General features: G+C 41.7%; 2 protein-coding genes across 2 annotated transcripts in view; one reads left to right on the top strand and one right to left on the bottom strand.

Moving 5' to 3' along the window:
* lmf1 (lipase maturation factor 1) overlaps positions 1 to 17655 on the bottom strand; it is a 19783-nt gene extending 2128 nt beyond the window's left edge. The window contains exons 1-9 of the mRNA XM_029528218.1: positions 17417 to 17655; positions 16470 to 16779; positions 15980 to 15990; positions 12450 to 12598; positions 7923 to 7988; positions 3271 to 3438; positions 2357 to 2537; positions 1068 to 1221; positions 167 to 350 (exon numbers count right to left, since the gene is read on the bottom strand). Coding sequence (XP_029384078.1) covers positions 167 to 350; positions 1068 to 1221; positions 2357 to 2537; positions 3271 to 3438; positions 7923 to 7988; positions 12450 to 12598; positions 15980 to 15990; positions 16470 to 16779; positions 17417 to 17624 — 1431 coding nt within the window. The 5' untranslated portion in view covers positions 17625 to 17655. The remainder of the gene's footprint in view (positions 1 to 166; positions 351 to 1067; positions 1222 to 2356; positions 2538 to 3270; positions 3439 to 7922; positions 7989 to 12449; positions 12599 to 15979; positions 15991 to 16469; positions 16780 to 17416) is intronic.
* Positions 17656 to 18467: 812 nt separating this feature from the next.
* On the top strand, positions 18468 to 20774 carry LOC115060330 (transcription factor Sox-8-like). Its single transcript, XM_029528220.1, has 3 exons — positions 18468 to 18884; positions 19597 to 19847; positions 19942 to 20774. Exons 1-3 carry the CDS (start codon positions 18502 to 18504, stop codon positions 20682 to 20684), a joined length of 1377 nt encoding a protein of 458 aa, XP_029384080.1. The 5' UTR covers positions 18468 to 18501; the 3' UTR covers positions 20685 to 20774.
* Positions 20775 to 22845: the final 2071 nt, after the last annotated feature.

The raw sequence follows: 22845 nt of genomic DNA, 5'->3' as shown, positions 1-22845 counted from the left end.
ATCTATTGACCAGCAGGGGGAGACTTCACTTGCTGTAAACAGAAGTCAGATTCCATTGAAGTCATATGGGCACAGGGTCCTGCTTTTCATTTGATTAATTAGCTCAATAAAGGCTTTCCTGATGATCTTATGGCTCTATGGTACCACAAACACAGTCAGCACGTACCTGGAAAGCAGCAAACCACATCAGCCAGTCCAGCCGGTAATGGTACGGTGATATAAGGCACGGCCTCCGGTAAACATCACCCGGTTTACACAAGAACTGGTACTCCTCCCAAACTGCCTCAGGGTCCTTGGGATCAGGACTCAGAGTGCCCTGGAAAATCACCTCAGTGCGTTCCTTTGTGATGCTGGATGAAAACATAAAATAGTTACTGATGCTGCAAGAAAGAGGAGGGAATTGATTTTTTTTTTTTTTTTTTTTTTAAAAAAGGACAGATGTATGTAAGGGTAGGAAATATTAAAGTGCAGCTACAGCTGAGTCATATCAAACAGCTAATGCGATGATAGTTGTACAGAATGTTAAAAGGTAATCTTACTAAATTACACTTTGTATTATATTTATTCAAAAAAGCAAATGGAAGCAACGTCTTTGAATAAACTTGTATAAAGATATAGTCAAAGTCAGAGATGACCTTTCAGACTTAATTTTTAGGGAAATTTGAACATCTATATTCTAATGTCATTTCAGGGAGATCACGTGATGTGATGGAAAGCTCTAGAAACAGATGGATCTTGTAGTTAGAGCATTTTGTCAGCCACTATTTCCAGGCTCAACTGTGAACTTTTCATCTCAAATTCTTTTTAGAAAGAAAAAATTCTGGCAGCATCGACCAGTTCTGACAAACTTTACAGACACAAATGAAAATTCTACAGGAATGTTGGAAAATCGGAGGAAACGTGAGGTTGACGGTGGAGAGGTATGAAACTGACGTAGCACTGTGGAAAGGCAAACGTCTTTTCAAATGTGATTAAATTTAAGCCTCACACACCCACATAAACATACACACATTCTCTCACTCACTCACTCACACACACACTCACACACTCACTCACTCACACACTACCTGCCAAAAGCCCCGTAGGTGTTGACGATGCGCAGTGGGTCAAAGGAGGTGTTCATCACCTGCCGGGAGCTGAGCAGGTTCATCACCACGGGAACACTCAGATAACCAATCAGAACGGCCAAAGAGATGTTCACCACCCGACGCATCATCATACCTGGCGCACACACACACACACACACACACACACACACACACACACACACACACACACACACACACACACACACACACACACACACACACACACACACACACACACACACACACACACACACACACACACACACACACACACACACACACACACACACACCACTTTCATTGTAGTTTGTGTTGTGGTCTTCAGTTGTGTTTTATAGGTTCCTTCAAAAGAACAAGCCTACTTTCCTTTCTTAGGTTGAATATATTTAACTGTTTGTATTTATTTGTGTTGTATAATCTGTTGTGGCGTCTGTTTATCCATCACACACCACCTACAATGTTTTCAGGTACATAGCACGTAGCAGGGATTAATATCATCAATCTCTTAGCGAAAGCAGTTGCTGCAGTGTTCCACTGTTTATTTACACATTGTTGAGCTGTGTAATCCCAGATTTCCAAATGATTTCCAGAGAAAAACTGTGACATTTGATACTGTCTAAAAATTCAGAGGGAGGGACTCATCATTTTGAGGGGGGCTGATGCGACAGAGTCAGTGCTACAAAGAGCGTATAGTGAGTGTGTGTTTATATGTGTGCGATCACTTTAACACTTCCCCAGTGGAAAAGGTTTGGCCTGTTAGATCATGGGACGGCTGCTATTGACAAATGTTGGCTGAGGCTGCATCAGTTCCTTCCTACCTGTTCTGCGGGCCTGCTTATCCCGTGCATGGTAAAGACATCAACACAATCCAACTAAAACTTTTCACAAAGACATTCTGGGTCTGTTCAAATGATTAAAACATACATAGACTTTAGGTAAAAGCCTATTTTATATTCAACTTCCTCCAACTAAGTAAAGAAACTAATGGGTCCAATGAGACCAATTAGAGAGGCAATGCTTGCTCTTTTAAGAAGTCTGCACCATAAAAAATGTAAGCCACATCACATTAACTTCCAATAAACCATATGTCAGACTTTTCCCAGCTACTCAGGTGCCTAAGTGCTAATCCCTCATCTTCCCTTAATTCCCTCTCTGGTACGACCCAACTTTACTATTAACTTCTATTGTAAGAAATACCAGCGTTATATCCTTTTCAGAGTCAGCCTGTTTCATTTCAAACAGGGGAGGAAATTCTGCCGTTGACATACCCTTAGTAGGTCTGGGGGTGCGTCCAGCTGCATCCTCACTCTGTATCTTCAGCACGGCATTCTTGGCTCCCCCACCAGAGCGAAACAGGACGCCAAGAGATGCGTCGTCAAAACACGCAAGACTGGGAACAATGGTCAACCAGTTGAGGAAACTGAGATTCCCACTCACTATCAGAACCACCTAAAGCACAGAAGACAAGGGACAGAACACACAAAATATTTTGAAATGTTTCGTCATCAAACAAGTGTTGGGGTAATTATATTGCATGACTTAAGAAAAGTCGTCCTCAGGTCACACTTGGTACACAGTTGTACATGATGCACAAATCACATTAAAGCGCACAGCAACGGGTGACGAATAAAAACTATAAATTTAATAAACATCCCCTTTAAAAAAACTTTTTTTAAACAAACAAATGATGTGCAACCTGTGGCTCAGGTGGAAGAACGGTCTGTCTACTGATTCCTGGGGAGGCTCAATCCTCAGCTCTGCATTGGTACACGAATTGCTGTGCTGAACATGTTGAATGAATGTCCAAACTGCAATAAGAGCTGATCAAAACTTCCACGAGTGTGACATGTCCACTGTTAGATGTACATATCTGGTTCATGTGACTCAGAAATGATCAACCCATGACATCTGACACTCCACCACATGAAGAGAGGTGTGATATTTCAAAATCGTGAACATACAGGTGCTTTAATTCCGCTAGCCTATAATTCAAATGTGACTCGCACCATTTTCCATCATGTATAAAATCTCACAAATTGTTTTGCAAGTCAAATTAATTACAAGACTTAAATAAAACACTTAATTATTGAGCTAACAGTTTCTTCCCACGGTTCTGGTCAGAAAAATATATATATAAAAACAAAACAAAACACAAAACCCAAGTGGAAAAGGTTTGCGTTACCTGGAAAAGGATCTGGATTGCTCCATTGAACAGGCACATCCGCCTGCCTAGGAAGGTAAAGAACGGGACGATGAGTTCAATGAAGTGGTTGGACAGTGTCTCGAAGCGATGGAACCACCACGGGGAGCGGTGCATGTAGTAGGACATGGGGTTGGGGACCGGCTGGGTCTGAAAGAAATGGAGAGGCCAAGAACAGAAAGAAGAGCTGAAGTTCAGTCTTTGAAGTCCTTATTGACGCAGTCTTATCATGAGGGAGTTATTGAGAAAATCATTAGTTTGACCTGAAGAAAGTCTGCACAGGAATAGAATCTGTGTCTGGTCTGCAGCAGTTTCTAAACACAAACTGCTTCTTCTGCCCAAGATGGACATTTTCTCTGCTTTGCTTTGGCACCAATCTCCTGTCTCAGCCCAGGATGGAGGAAACGCTATGGTGCCACACCTTGAGAGAAACATTTCCACGACTAAATAAAGATGAAGCTTTATTTAAAATGAACGCAACTCCACCTACACACACAAAAAACACAAGTCTGAAGTTTCATACAGAGCTGTGCAGTGTACGTATGATTGAGTGTGTGTGCGTTAGGTGGTTACACGTAACCATGCAATGGCTGTCCGGTGAGGTGTTGAAGAATAAATATAGCACAGAAAAGGCAGGTTTACAAAATGAAAAATAGCTGGCACGCTGGTCAATCCTCTTTTATTGTTTTTATGGGGGTCGAAGGGGGAAAAAAAAAAAAAAAAAAAAAAAAAAAAAGAGTAATTTAACCTATAGTGAACCAAAATACTGCTGGAAATCCATGGGCAAAGAGCCTGCGACCTCAGACAACCAAACAACCCCACCTGGCCTCGCAGCGTTACAACAAGCAGACCAAAGCAAACACCAACTGCTGAAACACACCTATGCAGTCCCCTGAGAGTCAGGACAGGAAGAGATCTGCAGTCTCTCTGCTGCTCTGAAAGGCAGCAGTGTGTCGGGGGGGTTAATAAGGCTTCACCTGGCGCCAGTGGCTTCCACAGCTACCTCTGTATGTGTGTGCACCCCCTAAGGCCGCTGACAGCTGAGGTCGGAGTGGGTCAACTCACACAGCATAAAATAAAATCCATTTAGTAATGCGATTTGACTGATTACAGCACATTTTTTAATAGACCTCATATAATTACCTCTTCAACAGCTCCGAGTACCTGTCGCCACGTAATGAGAATTCCCATTTAAAGCATTTGACTCTCCCACTTCTTCCCATTTCTCAGTTCGACCTACATAATACGAAGAGACCAAGCTCCACGTAACGAGATTCAGCAGCCGACCTCCCCGCCCTCACCCTGGTGCTACGCTTCACCCAGCCCTTGCTCCCAACCCCCTGGTGGACTGAGAAGCACTCTACTCTGTTCGACGGATGAGACTTATTTCAGAAACTTTGGAGGGAAATTCCAGATTTGACAAAATGCTGTCACTTATATTAAATCATGAGCAGTCGTTCCTTCATTTCAAGTTAGCTGTATGGGAGTCATAAGGTGTGGAAGCCATAATATACAGTATGTTTTGTCAATAAACACTTGTCAAGAGTGTGGAGGAGCCAGGCTTAAATTTAGCCAACAGTCTTTTGGAAACACACACACAAAGAAATACACAAGTACAGAAATAACAAGAAAACCCCATAAAAAAAAAATATCCAAATGTGAGTAAAGCCTTAAGCTTTCATTCACCTTGCTCCCCCAACTCCTTATAATCAGAATAATCAGGTGATGAGTAACCAGTCAGATCTCGGCATGACCAGTCAATCAAATTGTCCTGTTTCTTTCCCCTCATCTCATCTCTGCGCCTTCATCCTCTCCTCTACCCGTCGACCATGACCAGTGCCTCGCCACGCAGGGGGACACAGCTTCACTCAGCCTCACATATGATTACATCACAATGGGGTCTAATCACCAAAGATTTACTTTTCCTCTCTTGATTTGCGCGGGGCAATAAAAGGTTTATTTGTTAATCGTAAAGGAGTCTCTCCTGATCGAAGTGTATAAAAGCACAGCACAGTAAATTGGAAGCCACGCCATGCTGATTTACATTCTGCTGACACTCTGATCTTACGAAGGTTCAACAAGTGCAAATGCTTCCAACGTAGAGGGTCAACATTTTTCCTGCAGTTCTGTTTTACTGCTGTTTTTGTGCTCTATTTAAAATATGAACTTTATAGGCAATGTAACTTAGACTTTCATTGGAATTTAAAACTAAATTAAACGCTGCTCAATTATTTTTAGATTTTTTTTTTTTTTTATGAACTCTCATTGGAAGGCTCCGTGTATCCCAGAGTTTCCTTCACCACTGCATAATTATAGCAAGTCACTGGGCCTTAAATAATCACACTCATTTAGCCAGGTTTCAGTTTTAATGTCCTCTGCTGATATTTTTCTACATTTCGGAAATTGTCGATTACTCTTGATTGTGAATGCGTGCTTTTTACTGAATAATTTGCATTTCCTATTGAAGGTAAATCTAGGCATGTTATAAGCTGCCAAACTTATGAATTGCTTAAACTGGATTTTGAACCAATCTCCTTTCTCATCAGTACCTGAAACATCACATCCCAGTATCTGCCTTTGTACGTTTTCGACGTGATAAAAACAATCCTGGATGAATGGAACTATCAGTCCATCATCCTGGATGGTTGTCAGACCATGACTTTTGTCCAGACTGAATTCTCGCAGCCACTGCAAGGTATAATGTCATGAGCTTGAGTTAAGCGTACTGAATGTGAAGCATATAAGCAGTAACATTTTAAGCATGGAGTCGTGAAATGCAGATGGTAGCATTTAGTGCGCAGTACCATAGTGGCCATATCAGTTAACTAAAAATGTATGAGTTTATTTGGTTTCCCTGCATTTAAAGCAGAAAGTACTGTCTGGAGGTTAGCTGTATTTCTGAAGTATTTAATTCTCTGTGTTGTTACTCTTCATACTCCTCACCATCTTTTGGCCTTTAACTTCTTAAAATAAATATTCACGTGGTCCAACATCATATTCTGGACATGCCAAAAAGGTCAAGTTCAATCCAAAATTGATTTTCCCTGTTTAAGACATTTGATTAATTATCAGATATGGCGCATTTATTCACACATAATTGACCTAATAAATGTGCAGTGGAAAAGATTCGCCCCATCTCATTTTTCAGTTTGAGGATCACTGGGCTATTACTCTTCATGGCATTAGCAATGCTAACGTCACTCTTACCATGGGAAGTGAAAACACTGGAATAAATTTGTCTCACAGAAACAAAGAACCAAAAAGATTTCCCTAAACGGCATGGAGAGGAAACTAAGAAAACCTTAGCGCTTCAATTCATATTTGAAGGATATAGCCGATTATTGTCTTCTATAAATAGCACATTATAATCCTAAACTGCGCCTCGTCGAGCCAGTGCGTTACAGTATGTAAGTCATAGCCATTATATTCTGGTATCCTGCATTCTTGATGTGTGTTTGTTGTGTGTTATTGACTAACACAGAGCAGTGTGGGTCAGAGTGGTTGAACATCCCACAGGGAAAAACAAACACTAGGCTTACATAAACTTGCCTCTCTGTGGGAGGCTGATTTATTGAAAGCCTCAACGGCGGTTACTGTAATGTGCTGCCCTGGTGTGGTTAGCCTAATGTGAGTTCATTACAGTCATGTCATCACTCTGCGCACAAAGCTGTGGCACAATGTTGCTGTGTCTCTGGATCAATCTGAGACATTAAGATGGTTGAAGAAAACAGGCCTCTGGGGAATGGAGACACTAGACCTTAGGTGGACAATCTGCAGGTGACACAGCCTCGATTACTTGATACTGACAGAAGAAGTTCTTTTATGTGGCGTTGCTGCTCGTCACAGGTCAGTGAACAGCTTTGGAGATTCATGCTGAGAAAATGTTTTTTTCATTTCTAGTGTTCAGTAATTCAGGGTTCAATATCCTGCTCCAGGACGCCTTGACATGCAGACTACAGGAGCTGGGGATTGAACCACTGAGCTTTACCAAACTGTTCTACCTCTTGAGCCGCAGCCTTACATCAGCCATGACGAGTTGAGGACCGAGTGCTCTGCACAGGAAACGTAAATGCTTTCCTGACACGTTCCAAAACACATATATGGTAACAATGGTTCAGAAGTCTGTGTGATCTCATAGCAACTTTCGCCTCATTGTTTTGGATACAAGAATGTGATCGATGATGGTTTAAATTCCACGTAGCCAGCAACGTGCTGGTTACAAGAGGAGAATATGAATTAGCCTTTCCCTCCTGAGGTGGTGAAGTTAGAAAGATGCGAGCTACTGAATCCCTGTAGCCAGCTGCTAATCTCAGGCAACATTAATCATCATTAGCACATCACACCCAAATCTCTGACTGACTCTAGCTGAGTTGCACTGTGAGTAATGCATGTGTTGATCTGGACTCTTCACTCTTTATGATGCTTTCCTTGGCCAGACTGTGGTCTGGGATCAGTTTGTGGTGACACAGAGAGCTCCAGGGGTCAGACCGGACAAAGCTCAATATGATTAAATATTAATCAATTGAATGAGTTTACGATGGACAGCAGGACATGAAGAGTGATCATGCCTGACACACAGATCAGAGAAGCCAGTGCAAGGTGGAGAAACAGCTACAGACATCACAGGTACACACCTCATAGTGGTAGTCCATGCAGGTGAGGTCTCGCCAGCATTTGTCCCCTCTGATTTTAATAAGGCCCTGGAAAAGATAAAGAATGATAATGTAATGAACTGTATTCATACGGCACTTTTGTTGACAATGTACAAAGTGTTTTACTAAAAGATATGAAACCAGATAAGAAAACGCAGCTTTGATCCGTAAAGGAAGTTAAAAACAACATGATTAGAGAATCAAAGAACATAATCATATATGCTGGATGCTTGCATTTCCTTTTAACTTTAAAGCAGGGGCCACTTGTGTGGAAGTTGTGAAGAAGAAGAATGCCTTTGTTGTCATTGTACCTTGTACGACAAAATTCAAATGTAATTCCTTGTGATGAAATTAGAAAATCTGATTCAGCCCCGAAGGCACATATCCAGCTGTTACAGAACAAAAGAAATAAAATGTGACTGGCTAGGCAGAAAAATGAAACACCTTTTTTTTTTTTTTTTTTGGTCATCAATGCACAAAAACTCTCATTAAAAGGAATAACTTCAAATAAAAAAGAGATAAACACATAAAAATGAGATTAAAGGAATCAGGAGGAATTTAACTTAAAAAGCTACAATGTGGTGACTGTGAAGGTCTGATGATTCAGACCTGCGGTAGCAAGATGACAACGTAAACGATTCTGACTTGAGTGTCATTTATTTATTTTTAACTGTATTTGTGATTAATCTGTGTTATAAGGGGGCACATGGATCGATGGGTAATAATGCCGTGTAAACAGTAAACGATATTGAGAAATTTGAGATTTATTGTGTTTAATATTTGGGAATTTGATCATTATTCGGTTATTTGTGCAGTCCTGACCTCACAGATGTGTAGCTCTCTGTCGCTCCTACAGGTAAAAACAAGAAGTGCACTAATATATCTAGATCTGAAGGGAACTCAACAGGACTAGAAGGAAAAATAACTAAAAATGTACCATAGGCCAAAAGCTGACAGCAGGTATTTCAGCTTTCATCACAAGTCAGCGAACACGCAAACTAAACAAAACCAAATTCAAAGTAGCTCACAAATATATATATTTCTATCTTAATAGAGAAAATGAAACAATCATGCCCCAAATTGCACAGTGCGTCCTTAGCCCTGTGCTTTGTTTTTGACGAAATTAAATAATCCATCCAGGACATGAGACTGTCAATACTGTTACATTACCCTATCATTCGGTTGGCAAGGGATGTGGAACAAACCCGATCTAACAAGATTTAGAAAAAACAGGCTGGCGGCAGCAGCTGCTGCCTGTCGAGATGTTGCAGTTAGAGAAGTTGCTCAAAATCAAATGCAATCATGAGATCCAGAAATGTCATCAATTAAAAGCTGACATTCAGATATCAGAGCAGTCCAAAGGCTCACCAGAGTGTGACATCAGCAGGTGTTACAGGCGTTACAGAATACCGCTTAGCATCAGAAGATGAGGGGGATTTTCACGGATACCGCATATTTCACTGTCACCTCAACAATGGACCTCACTTGAAATTAATCACTTGAAAGTTGTAATTTGTGAACACGTTTCTACCATTTCATTTTGACATTCATGCCATCATCAAAAAAAGGGCATGATATTTACTCTGGATGCCAGCAAAGAAAAGAGAATTTATTAACAAGATAGTATCAGAAGCCAAGGTATCATTTGAAGAAGTGGAGCCACTACATTGACAGGTGGGTAATAAAATGAGAAAATAAGCTTTTACTAGGAGCTGAGGAGGAGTGAGGGCCGGCTCTGACCTGCTCTGTGCTCCATCTTCATACTTAGACAGGTCACTGTGTGTGGCAGAGCCTGTCAATCGCTAAGTTTATGGTCTCTTTTCCTCTAAATGGGACCATCTTTTAAAAATGATGTTTTGAAGACTTGAAACTTAAGTCCAAGACCATAAACTCATTAAGAAAACATTTACTGAGCAAATAACTGAAGTGAGAGCCTTAGGGACATCTTCACATTCGATTCAAAACAATCTGGCTTCTATACACAACCAGCGGAGTCGCCAAAAGATGGCCATTAAATAGAATGCAGGTCTGATGCTCTTCATCGCTTGTGACGCAAAGCGTACGCTCACTCTTATATAGAGTCTGTGCTGCCAACACACCATGTGTGGAGCTCAATCCAAACACCTACCTCAGGAAACCCAACCTTGGTGTCAACTATGTAAAGAATATTTTACATATGGCCTACAGCCCGCATCTCATCGCAGCATCCAGAGTCAGCATTCACCTTAAACCGCTCTCTCTATGGGTGAGGCAAGCTCGTCAATAGACTGATGGTTTGCCTTTGTTTGCAATGCAGCCAACTTAACCAAACACCTTAATTCGAAGGCATCGTTAATTGGCGCGTTGATTGTTTGGTAAAGGTTTTAAAGTCACTGTCTGAGCACGAGTCTTCCCTTATTCCTAAATCCAATAGCGAAGTACAATGTGTTTAAGCCAACTGCCACAGCCACAATACATTGCAAGAGGCCATGTCTGTGGTGGGGCGAGGCTGATCCAACCTTGCAAAGTGGGCCAATGTAGTTGCTTGCAAAATGTTATTTTTTCAGAATTCCCCCCCCCCCCCCCCCCTGTCAAGTAAAAAAATACATATTAAGACGGCATATGAACATTCAGTCAGTTAAATCAGTTGTTATCATATATTTTCAGGGTGTGACTGCACTGCAGTCTACAGTGATATCGATATATATTAAATAAAAGGAATGGGAGGCTAAAGAACTGCAAGGCCGCAAATCAGTTAGCAAAGAAAGATGCAGCTTCTTAGCCTTGTGTGAGCCAGTATCTCACAATCAGGTGCTAATGACAACAAATTTAAAGGCATCCATGTAGCTTAATGTCCCACCACAGCGTTTTACTCTGATCGTGCCAATCGGGGGGCACAGATAAAAGTAACATGGTACTAAGTACACAATCTCATTTGCATCATATGTGACATCTGATATTTTTTTTTTCATTTGAATATCCAAAATCTGATCCGCCAAAGCTGTGCGGGAAAAGTCACGAGACCAAGTTTTATTCAGTCTGCTGAGCAGAGAGTCAGTAAAGGGAAGATATGGCACCAGCAATTTCCATAATCTTATTTGAGTATATTTGAGTTTGAGACCAACAGATGCCACTGTGACTGTATGCACCAAGCTGTCAGGACAAATAAAGGGGCATGTAAACAGTAGCCAGTGAGCCTTAGTAATGCATCATTTCACTCATTTTCTTTAACCCAGGGCTCCTTTCAAGCTCATGTTAGGGCAGATCAGTTACTGAAGGACTGTATGTCTCCAGTCAAATATTGTAGATAAAACAAAAGGAACTTTGCCATCATAATCTCATGTAATATCTAATAATGTTCAGTAAACCTTTACCTAGGAAAAAAATAAAACAGCAGAACCTAAAACCAACAATTTACTAACTTACTCTTTGACAGTGTGTTTCCTTTGTTTATGGTGATGTGTCTGGAGGTGACTTCTTCACTAAAACACCAACTGAATGTTATTTTGGCCTTGAAGTTGTGGATGTCGGAAATTCTTGCCAGTACTCGAACGCAGCTTTGTTACAAATTACCCCAAAAATTAAATGAGAGATCAGGTTTATCAGACAATCCCACTAGAACAGATGGTGCTCTATCTATTAAATCTGTTAATTGACTGCATAACATGGTACAGAAAACACACAAACTTTTCATGTCTTACTGAAACTCTCACTTCAGTTTCTTCTACATTGATGAAGACATATTCTTGCAGTTGATGAAGTGTTTTAAAACAAGAAGCACATAACTTTCAACAAAACTCCACATATCAGGGAATAATCCGAAAAGTCTGGACTTTTCAACTGTAATCTAGAGCTGAGGTGCTGCAGCTCTCTTCATGCTCCTAATAGGAAAAAACCCCACTGGGTTTGTGGTAACTGCAGTGATTGGCAGATAAAACCCAGTCGGTGGTCTGAAATTCACCATGGAAACTGTCAAACAACCAGACGTGTTGTTTAGCCGACCATATATTTGGGTTGGATTTCCAAATACTGGCAGGGTTTTATAGCAAAGCTCAGCTCCAAAAGTAACGGTCTAAAATGAGGAGCACAAACACTGGAATATCCAAGGGAATTATGCTATTGAGAAATAGTTTCATTTCTTCACACTGCCTTGCTGGATGTATTCCGATATGAGTGCGTGTCTGTGTTTGCCTCTCCTGAGACAGAAATATCCACGTCTGTGCAGGGTCTCCCCACGGGAAATGTGTTAGTCAAGGTGCTGCTGGCAGTGAAGGGCTTTCAGAGACACTGAAACATTTAATTTCAGTAGTTTTGATTGTGTTTGACAAAGTCAATGACCGCTTTGAGGAGCTCAACGCACAGACAAAGTCAGCAGAAAGCAAGAAGGACAAGTTGATAAAATAATAAAAAGCTTTAAAAAGCTATGAGAAATGCATTTTTTGTGTTGTAATGGTCATGACCCTCGGCAATGTTTTTGACTCTGTTCAGCTGCAGTATGCACTGTGTATATTTCTAAAATGTTTTACTCACAGCTCCTAGCATGATGCGGACAATGAGCCATCTGAAGGTCCAGATGCAAATGAGTGAGGGGGGGCAGCTGCGGGGCACCTGCGACAGAGTCCAGACTGGACACAAGAAAATGGCCAGAAAGGCTGTCTCCAACAGCTGACTCTCCCAACCTGGACACATCAGGTTAAATGTTAAGGTCTTTTCTCAACGTTTATGTATGTGTGTGTGTGTGTGTGTATATATATATATAGTAGCAGTCCAAAGTTTGGACACACCTTCCTATTCATTTGAATGGGAAAGTGGTTCCAAACTTTCAACTGGTACTGTGTACATTCACATGCATATGGTGTGGCCCGTGGTGCTTTAAAGGAAAACCAAGAGCATAAAAGATGGACAGATCCACAGAGTGGAGGATAAAAGGAAGGATCCAGCTTTCTCTGAACTCTGCTCTTTGCCTATAATTTGGGGTATATATTTGTTAAATACTGGTACTTGCAGCGCATATTAATGACATAAACACACTGGATCTATTGGACGTGTTTAACCACAGAGTAACCTGTAACCACTTAATAACTTATCATAGACATATGACAGTGGCCTTTGTTCAGCAGAAACCCATGCCTTTCATCCCAAGGGCGACATTATTCCAGCGTTGTTGTGGTGTTTTAGTGTAGACCAAAGTGGTTCAACTGACCCGCACACCATTTCTGCTATTCCTGGAACCATGTACCCAGCATGACTAAAACCAAATCCAATATAATTTGATTATATTCAAGTTTTCTTTAATAAATGCAATTTTGTAGCTTTGAGAGGGTTTGAGTGAGTGAACAGATTCTGCCACTAATGACGCAAACAGCACAAACCCCTGGCCTCTGGTTTGTAGTCTAGACTTGGGAACAATTGGAGGAGCTCAGTCTGCAGACTAAAAGTTGCCCTGTCAGCCATTGGGTGATAGTAGGTCCAAAAAGAAAAGAGGGAGCGCGGGAAAAAGACAGTGCGAGTGAGAGAAAAAGAAAAAAAAATAAAATAAAAATGTTTTTAAACGAGAGAAATAGAAGCCGCAGCTTCTAACCACAGACATCAGCCTGGCGTCTCTGACTACAAAGTGTCATTAACTAGTCAGAGAGCTGTCACTGACCTCCCCACTTATCTGCGCCAGCGCCCGACTTGTAGCCTCCTCCTTATACTTTATACTTTTCTCTCTGTCCTCCTCCTCTAACGTTACTTTCATAAGGTTTACTGGGTTCACCAACTTAGAGGTAATGTACTGTATCTCAGTGAACTTCAGCTCTGTCAGGAACTGAGTTTTGATTCAATAACTGGCTGCAAACACTCACCAGAAAGTGTGATTCACAAGCATGGGTAGATTTCTGGGCAGCGATTATACTGTACAATGATTATCAACTTAAAGTTGAACTTTAACTGATCTTGTCTCTCTCATATAAAATCATGTCTCTAGGACAGCCTTTTTCCTCCTGAGGAATAATGTTAAAATCAGAAACATCCTGTCTCATCAAAAGGATGCAGAAAAACTAGTCCATGCATTTTTTTTTTAAATTCTAGATTGGACTACTGCAATTCATTACTATTGGATGTCCCGACCAATCTATGAAAAGCCTTCATTTGATTCAGACTGATGCCACGCAAATATTAACAGGAACTTGAAAAAGAGATCTAATTTCTCCTGTGTCAGCTTCTACTCACTGGTACTTCTCTGTGGTAAGATTCAAAAAAGAACTTAAAATCCTTCTCCTAACATCTAACAGGTCTTATGACGAAGCCCCATCACATCTCAGAGACCCTGAACCATCACTTATTTATTCCTTAGTTATGATTTGATTTGTTATGATTTAGTGCTGTATAAATAAGTTTGATTTGATCAATGACTCTACATCTACATGATTACAAATGATAAAGTGATGTTTTTTTGTTTGTTTTTATTTGGATTCAATTCCAAAGAATCCCAGCCTTCCTGGAATTAAGAATTAGAAATACACTGCCCTATATATATATATATATATATATATATTTGATCTTGAGTTTCTACTCTGAAACTAGTCTTTAAAAAAAAAACAAAAAACAACAGCCTGCAGCCATGGAACCAAGTGAAATAAGTGTTGTATCTGGCGTCCGCAGACCACAAACCACTTCAGTCTCCTCAGATTGTGAGGCGAAAAGAGAGGACCAGCTGCAAATATTTGTGACCTTGCTGACAGTCAAAATATTGACTGAGTGTCACGCGCTTGAGTGCCAGAGCGAGGAAGAGAGGGCCACCCGTGTCCGAAGCCTGGTGAACCTGACCATGAGGGGCCTTCCTGACACAACTGACGACAACTCTCCAGATATGAAACACATCACGAAGACAGGCAAGGCCATCCTGATCGACCTGCAGAAGAAGCTCTGCGACAGACGTCTGCTGGAGTCTGCCATTTTACTACAGGACCCAGTCGTAGATGCAGCCATCGTACAGTCGTTGCAAAGTCAAGTCAAATGCCTCTTGGCCAGGCCTCCGGAGAGAAACACGCCCAGCGCTCTGTGGAAGGATGTGCTGCAGGTGGTGGCCCTCATGGCAGGCCTACTCCTCACCCTGGTTATGTTAATGGTCATCCCATAAAGCTTCAGCAACAGCAGAAGAAGCTGCTTCTCGTCTCTCTCTCCCACTTTCTTACCCCCTAAGCTCTGAGCCTCTTTCACCCTCCCCTCCCCCAACACTCCTCAACTCCTCTCCAAACTCTACAATATTGAGATGTTTAATTTTGCGCTACACATAAACCAGCTATTAAGTGTCTTATGTCAATTATCTGCTTTTTTAATGTATTTCTCCTGCATTAATCATAAATAATCCGATTTAAGTTGATATTTTTCCCCATTCTGTTTCAAAACAAACACACAAGCAATTAGTTGAAGCTTGTCAAAGTGCACTTCAGACATATCTGGAGAGTACCAGTTAATCAACATTTGTTCATTTTGCATCTCCATTTTCATCAAGCGTTTTGTTCAACCAAGACCCAACACCAATGCTATTCACTTTGCAATGAACCAAAGAAATATCAAATTTTGCATTTTTAAAATAAATATTGAACTTTTTAAATATGCTATAATACAATACATTTGATCTTCTGGGTAAACAGTTATGATTGGAAATATTGTAATTGAAAACATGGGCAGATCCACATGCAGTCCATACTCTAACCTCCCTAGAGCTCCAGTAACAACAGTTCAATACAAAGAGAGGTTCACAAAAAACAAACAAGGAGCTGCAGAGGAAAACAGCTTTTTGTTTTTTTTTTTGATGATACAAAAAGCCCCATGATGTCTGAGTTTTGGTAGTAAAGTAGATATGTACGCATATGCACTTTGCGCTTAAATTGAATGAATAACTAGCTGGCTACAGGGGGACTGCTCTTTGAGAACAGTGAAAAGTGTCCAAACCTTAGTGTTTAACATAAATATTTTGCCTCTAATCCACTTCTTCTATTCGACACAGAAAATGGGAGACAGCGTTCCTGCATTCTGGAAGTCACTGTATGATGTTCACGAAGTTCACTTACCAAAGGAATACCTAAGAGTAAGAAAAATAAAACAGAAAGAAAACCACAATATCAGAATTCTGATGCAGTCTTCCATGTGATCAAATAGCCAGGATGAACAAAATAAATTAACTTAAATTTACAATAACTTAAAAATGCAATAAATAATGCAATAAATAATTGATATGGTGACTTTTTTTTTTTTTAAAAGACCTCTTCATAATGAGCCATTTTAAAAGTAACATCTGGTTGGATGCTAACGCTATTTTTTTTTATTTTTAGAGAGTTACAGGTGAAGTCACCACATTTAAGCAAACAGTATGAATTGAAATTGTGGGCCAACCAGAGCATGGGTGTGAAGGAAAGGCATTCAGCTTAAAAAAAAACTGCTATACACATGAAAATAAAATAAATCTTTCCTCTGCATTTGTTTTTGTTGGGAAAGTGTAGAAACAAACTCAATTAGCTGCTAATGAACTCAGTTGTATATGAGCAGAAAGCAGTGCCTCACCAGAGCTGCCCCACGTTGACCAGCGAGTGGTATAGCACCCACAACGTCGCCATGATCACCATGTTGGCCATTCCTGTCACCAGCACAAACGTAGACAGAGCCATCCCCACCAGGGCGATGCCATCCAGGTTGGCGTCTATGTCGTCCCAGTCCAAGAACCAAAGAACGGACGGCGTGTACGCCAAGGCTGCCATGCCTATCTTCCCTCCCACAAAGCGCTTGACGCTGTTGAGGTAGCTCTTGCAGGGCATCAGACCGTGCTCACCAATCAGCTGTTTGTTCTGGTTGAATGCAACGCTGAACGCCACCACTACAGAGGCGGAGGCAAAGAACACACGATGGAGTATCAAAGAAACACAATTCACGACTGCACAAAATTTTGTCTAAACTTCATTTGAAGTTATATTTTAAAATGTGGCTCCTATGTCTTTGCCACCGTTATTTTGAGAGGAAGGTGAACTAACAGTAAGACCTGCGTGAAATGAAATGAAGGCAAACACCAAAGTCTGAAGAATGAATGACACGGTGGCCCTGAAGGATCATCATTCTTTTTGCAGCAGTTGTCAGTAATTGTTTGCCAGTCAGTCCATCCAGGTGTTCTCTACTCTGCTCATCCATCCGGGGTGATGTGTCCCTGAGAGCTGCATCTGATTGTGCCGTTGGTATTTACAGCACATGTTGTCAAATTTATGTAGAACATTTCTGAATCAACTCGGGTTTTGTTTTCAATCTAAATCTACGAAGTTGTGTTGAACTCTCTGGGCCACCGTACCAACATCTTCACAGAGACAGGCTGTCACTTAGTCACAATGTGATGAAATACAACTTTGTTTAGGAAAGCACAACACGTGAGAAGCATATCTACTAAAATACTGAATGTCTTCTCCCACAGCAGACAGAAGTTGACTGCGGTTTTAAAGTAACAACCGTAAGTTCAACACACTTACAGTAAATAAAGGCGACGGAGCGCAGCAGCACGATCCGGGTCAGCCAGTAAGTCCCGGTCTGAAGGGAGTCAGGTCTCTGTCCGGTCTTTGTGCCCGTTCTGGACTCTGCTCCATGTTCACATGTGTCTGCGGAGTCTGTCTGTGTCTTTCTGCCGTCCACCCGTCTCCTCCGCACGGAGCTCTGTGGACCCTCACTGTTCACCGCCATGTTAACTAGGCTGGCGGTCACGTGACTCGACTGACGCGGAAGTGCATTATTATTAATATATGCAGTCTCATATGGCCGTAGTATTGATTTTTTATGCAAGAGTGAAACCAATTTCACAGACATTTGAATAACACTGAAAATGTAATAAATAATAAGTACTGCAATAAAATTAATTATATGGATGGTGCGGTGATGATTTGTTTTTATAAGTTAGCCTACAGGCTTTACGATATGTTCAGTAATTTCAATGTCTTAAATTTATTTAAAGTTGAATATTTTGGGGTTCCAGAAATTGCACCATAATATAATATATGAACGTTTTACTTGCTGTGTCACGTGATGATGATGATCTGAAGCAATTCTAAATGTTAGTGGGCATTTTAATGAATAGCCTACAGGCATTTTGTGTATTAAATATCCAAATACTTTTGTCAGCTAAATATTCAAAAGAAATGCTGCATACATGGAATTTTTTCTCTTGAACTTGAGAAATCAAAACCAGCCATAGCATTATTCATCCAGATGAGCCTACTATAGAAGCAGTCCCAAATGTGAAATTGTAAATAACGATTAATATCGATCCTCACACTACCCCTAAAAACGTCTATCCCGAAAAGGAGGAACTCTGGTGGTCAAAATTTGCGAAGGCCAATAAGATACGAGGGGTGGAGAGATGCAAGTGCTGAAGAGGGTTAAAGAGCAAAAAAAGAAAACTGAAGTTCGTCAAACTGTGTCAGAGGAAAGGATTAGCAAGGTCCATGCAAGAAATGTGGGATTGACGTCAATCGGGTTTCCCAAAGGGCTGCGCGTCTTTACGCACCGGAGAGGTCTGCGGGAATTTGGGCGGCGGTGAAACTTTATCGCAGTTTTGACAAACATGACAGAAGAGGTGAAGCCATTGATGGAGCATCCATGCAGTCCAGCAGGCAGCGACCGCTCCATGTCCCCTGCTGGGTCAGATCCAGGGTCGGACGCGCCAGGTACCGGGTCCGGCATTACGCACCGTCCGGAGAGCAGCGCGGAGGACGAGCGGTTCCCGCCTTGCATTCGAGATGCGGTGTCGCAGGTGCTGAAAGGTTACGACTGGTCGCTGGTGCCGATGCATAGTCACGGGGAGAGAGGGCTGAAAAACAAACCTCACGTGAAACGACCGATGAACGCGTTCATGGTGTGGGCCCAGGCGGCGCGCAGGAAACTGGCAGACCAGTATCCTCATCTGCACAACGCAGAGCTCAGTAAGACTCTGGGCAAACTGTGGCGGTGAGTACTGCAGCTGCAGATCAGGAGCCGACCACACTTTGTTTCCAACCCAAACTTTGTTTTCTTTGCAATGAATTTCAATTTCCAAACTAAGTAACAAAATTACTGAAGTCATATTCAACTTAACTTAACTCGTGTAATATCAGCCATGTTAATGAAAGACACATAACAAACAAAAAAAGGAGAAATAACTGCTCTATTTTCAATTTAAGTGATTGACCTCCATTGGTCGGTTTCTGCTGTTCGAATGAAGAACAGAAAAAACTGCATTTGAGGAGATTTATTTAAACGTTTCAGTCTCTCAAAAAATAGCAGTAGTGCAACTGCCAAAAATAAACAAGCAAATAAATAAATAAATTAGGAGAGTTTAGTAAAAACATTGAAAGTAAAAGTGCAAATTAGCCTCTGAGTGATTGACATCAATGTGAATTATGATTACTGGATGTTTCTTCCTTGTGCTTAATATAGCACCTGTTGCAGCTGGTCAAGATGGGGCATATCTGAACTATTTAATACTGTTGGATGGTTTCATCTGTAACTGTGGATCTTATTTAGGAGATTTTTTTAAGAGTCATGCTGTTTTTCAATAACGACTAAAGAGGAAACAAGTCAACATCTAACTGTTTGGAGTGAACATATTCTGTAAGACAAAAACATTTTGCAGTAGTTAAATGAACTTCCACTAATCCAATTACTCTCCTCTGCTTGTCAGGCTTCTTTCTGAAACAGAAAAACGTCCTTTTGTCGAGGAGGCAGAAAGGTTGAGGCTGCAGCACAAGAAAGACTACCCTGACTACAAGTACCAGCCTCGGAGACGCAAGAGCACCAAACCGGGTCAGCGGGACTACGGACCTGGTCCTGTCCAGCAGCAGTATCAGGAGGGATTGCATAAAACAGAACCTGGAGCAGTCAGGCTGGCTGGATCAGGGGATGGACACCATCACTGCCATCCAGACAAGACAGGTGAGATACACTTTTCAATAGGGCATGCATTACGATTGATCTCGCTTTTTTTCTTTCACCTTGAAGGTGTTTCTTTTGTTTTTCTTCCCCCCAGGTCAGTCACACGGACCGCCAACGCCTCCCACAACACCTAAAACTGACCTCCACAATGGAAGCAAACATGACACTCCCCCTCCCAGTCGGCAGAACATAGACTTCAGCAACGTGGATATCTCGGAGCTCAGCACCGACGTCATCGGCACTATCGATGGATTTGACGTTCATGAGTTCGACCAGTACCTTCCCTCTAACAATCCCAGCCCAGCAATTCTCACCCCTCCAGATACATGCAGCACACAGACCTACCCCCCTGGATCATTCATCCTACCCAGCATCCACTCTCACTCCCACACTATTTCCATTTGTACGCCCAAAACCTCTCTTGGCTCTTCCGCTGGAGTGCCACCGTCGGCTTTCAGTCACGACAGCAATGGGCCCCAAGAGGACATCAGCCACAAGCCTCAGATTAAAACCGAGCAGATGAGCCCAGGGCACTACAGCAGCTCCTCCTCCTCCACTCCTCCTCCACCACAACCAGAGTACACCTCCCTCAGCTCAGGTCCCTGCCCTTACCCCAGCTCCTCAACATCTTCGTCCAACCAGTGTGAACTTCAGGGCTCCACTTTCTACAGCACCTTCTCTGGATATCCGGCCAGTCTGTATCAGTACCCGTACTTCCACTCCTCGAGAAGGCCCTATGCTACATCTCTTATCAACAGCCTGGCTTTGGCACCACCTCCACACAGCCCTCCCTCGGCCTGGGAGCAGCCTCTCTACAAAACGGTCACCAAGCCTTGAGGGGGAGGATACAATAAAAATGGTCACAGAGACAAAAACTGTGCACACTGTGTGAAGTGTGAAGGAACACAAAAGACAATCAACAGAGATTTGCTGGCATTTCGTCTTAGAATGACTTATTTCCAAAGATTTAGAGCAGTTTGGATTTCAGAAGGACAGCTTTTAGCAGCTATTGGCCAAATGGCTCATATTGTATGTCAATGTCATGTTACAATCTTTCATTTTCATGAGGGGGGGTGGGGGGGTGGTTGAAAGAACAAAGATTCAGTGTTTTTCCTCTTTTCTGAAGACTCCAAGATGTCATTTATAACCCTGATGCCGACTAATATGTTCCATTAACACCAAATGGCTGGGTGTTGCAGATTTTATAGCAGTTTTTTCCACACTTAATCTGCCTGTGGTAAAACAGTTACCTTCCCCTCATTTTGATGGCATTCTGAAAGTTTTTTTTTTTTTTTTTTTTTTGTATATTTCAGATAAGTGAATGGTCTACACTATTCACTAAAGATAACTTAGCCAGCAAGTAAGCTTGTGGACCCTATCGGCAGATTGTATCGCTGTCTCATTTTTATTACAGAGGGGTGTTAATGAAAAAACAAGCGGTGGAATGAAAAATGTTTCCTACGTCATGGTAAAAAAAAAAAAAACATTGTTCTTCATTCCTTGAAATGTCTCTCAGCATTCTTGCTTACAGCTGTATGAATTAGTTCCACTCTCCTGTGTGCATACTAATTTTTAATTGCTACAGCTAGCAGGCCATAGTTAACTCTATGAAGCTACGGCTAGCATTTAGCTCGAAACAATCAGTTACAGCTGGCCTTACATCTAAATTTGAAATAGCACTTCGCTCTAACTTGAAAGCTTGAACTAGCAGCTAGCTCTAAGTTAAACGTATAAAAACCACAGCTAGCAGGCAGGAGCTAGTTGTTGAGGCCAGTTGTTTCCTGGAGGTTTGTGATAAGCTCTTGTTCTGATGTTTGTTTGTTTGTTTTCTTTGAGATGTAATCGATGAGATACAGCATATTTATCAGTGAGATTTGGAGATGTAGGCAGGCGAAATGTTTGTAAGTTTTACTTATGAGAGTGGCATTCTCGGTGAAGAAAAATGTCAGAGCATTAAATTTTAAAGCAAAGGAACGTCATGTCATCTTTCATTTCCTTTGTAAATCAAATTGTTCTATTATGTCTGTAGCTATAAAAAGATTAACATCAAATATCATGTGATCATCAAATGCCGTTTAGTTTAACCATTGCAGTGAATTTAATATATTTTCCTCCCTCTCGACATGCTTGAGGTCACATTAGGGTCCAATTTAGAGTCATAGCAATAAGCACAGGTTCAAATCCGATATCAGGGATTAAAGGCATGTTCTCTCCTGGATGGACTTCTGATTTCAGATTTCTGCTGAGTCATCCCTGGCTGCTGGTTCACTCTCAGTTCGCTCTCAGTCCAGCAGCTGCTCCTGTGGGCTTTCCTGGGGAGGGGATCAGATAATTTCACAGTCCCAGCTCTGGTTGGATTATTGACTACAGGGCAGCTGGTTTGGGTTTTGCAGATTCACTGTTGTTAATTAAGTGAGACTTCAGTGTGACTTCAGGAAGGTGTAATGAGTTAAAAAAAACAAAATCACCTCAAACAGCAAGTCCTATTATAAACTAAATTAGTATAAAAGACAAACATTTAGAACATAAAAACAACCAAACAATACATTTGGGGTTTTCTAAAAATAATCAGTTCAACTAATATGTTCTGAAGCAGCAGTTTTACTGTGACTAAATGCTGCTTGTGCCAGCACCTTTCTGACCATATTATCTTCGGGACAAACACGGGCTGAGCTGAGGTCCCACCCGCTTTTTAAGACTTCCTGTGCGGGTGCAATCTGGCTGCAGCCGCTCAGTGGCTCACTGTCTTTGCAGTTTGCCATGACAACCTGGGTGCCAACGCTAACACAGCAGCCAGACAGAAGCAACATTGATTTACCCATAAGGCCCTGGAGCCAGCATGTGTATGTGGAAGTTTGTGGAAGAGTGGCGAGATCATCAGGTGACATTTACACCAGCAGGCCTTCAGTCCTGCTGAGAGTGTGCAACTCCACACGTCTTTGGTCTGCCTCTCCAGTGACCGATGAGCGCCATCTGCAGTAATACGGAGCAGGAGAAC

Source organism: Echeneis naucrates, chromosome 19, assembly GCF_900963305.1.
Source record: "Echeneis naucrates chromosome 19, fEcheNa1.1, whole genome shotgun sequence".
NCBI classification, from domain to species: domain Eukaryota; kingdom Metazoa; phylum Chordata; class Actinopteri; order Carangiformes; family Echeneidae; genus Echeneis; species Echeneis naucrates.
Note: the sequence above shows the minus strand (reverse complement) of the source record. Positions and strands in the feature narration are given on the sequence as shown.

Bases quoted from the DNA above. Each gene is read 5' to 3' on its own strand.
- LOC115060330 (XM_029528220.1), top strand. From the start codon at position 18,502: ATGACAGAAGAGGTGAAGCCATTGATGGAGCATCCATGCAGTCCAGCA. The intron at 18,885-19,596 runs GTGAGTACTGCA...TCTGCTTGTCAG, and splicing joins ACTCTGGGCAAACTGTGGCG to GCTTCTTTCTGAAACAGAAA. The intron at 19,848-19,941 runs GTGAGATACACT...TCTTCCCCCCAG, and splicing joins CTGCCATCCAGACAAGACAG to GTCAGTCACACGGACCGCCA.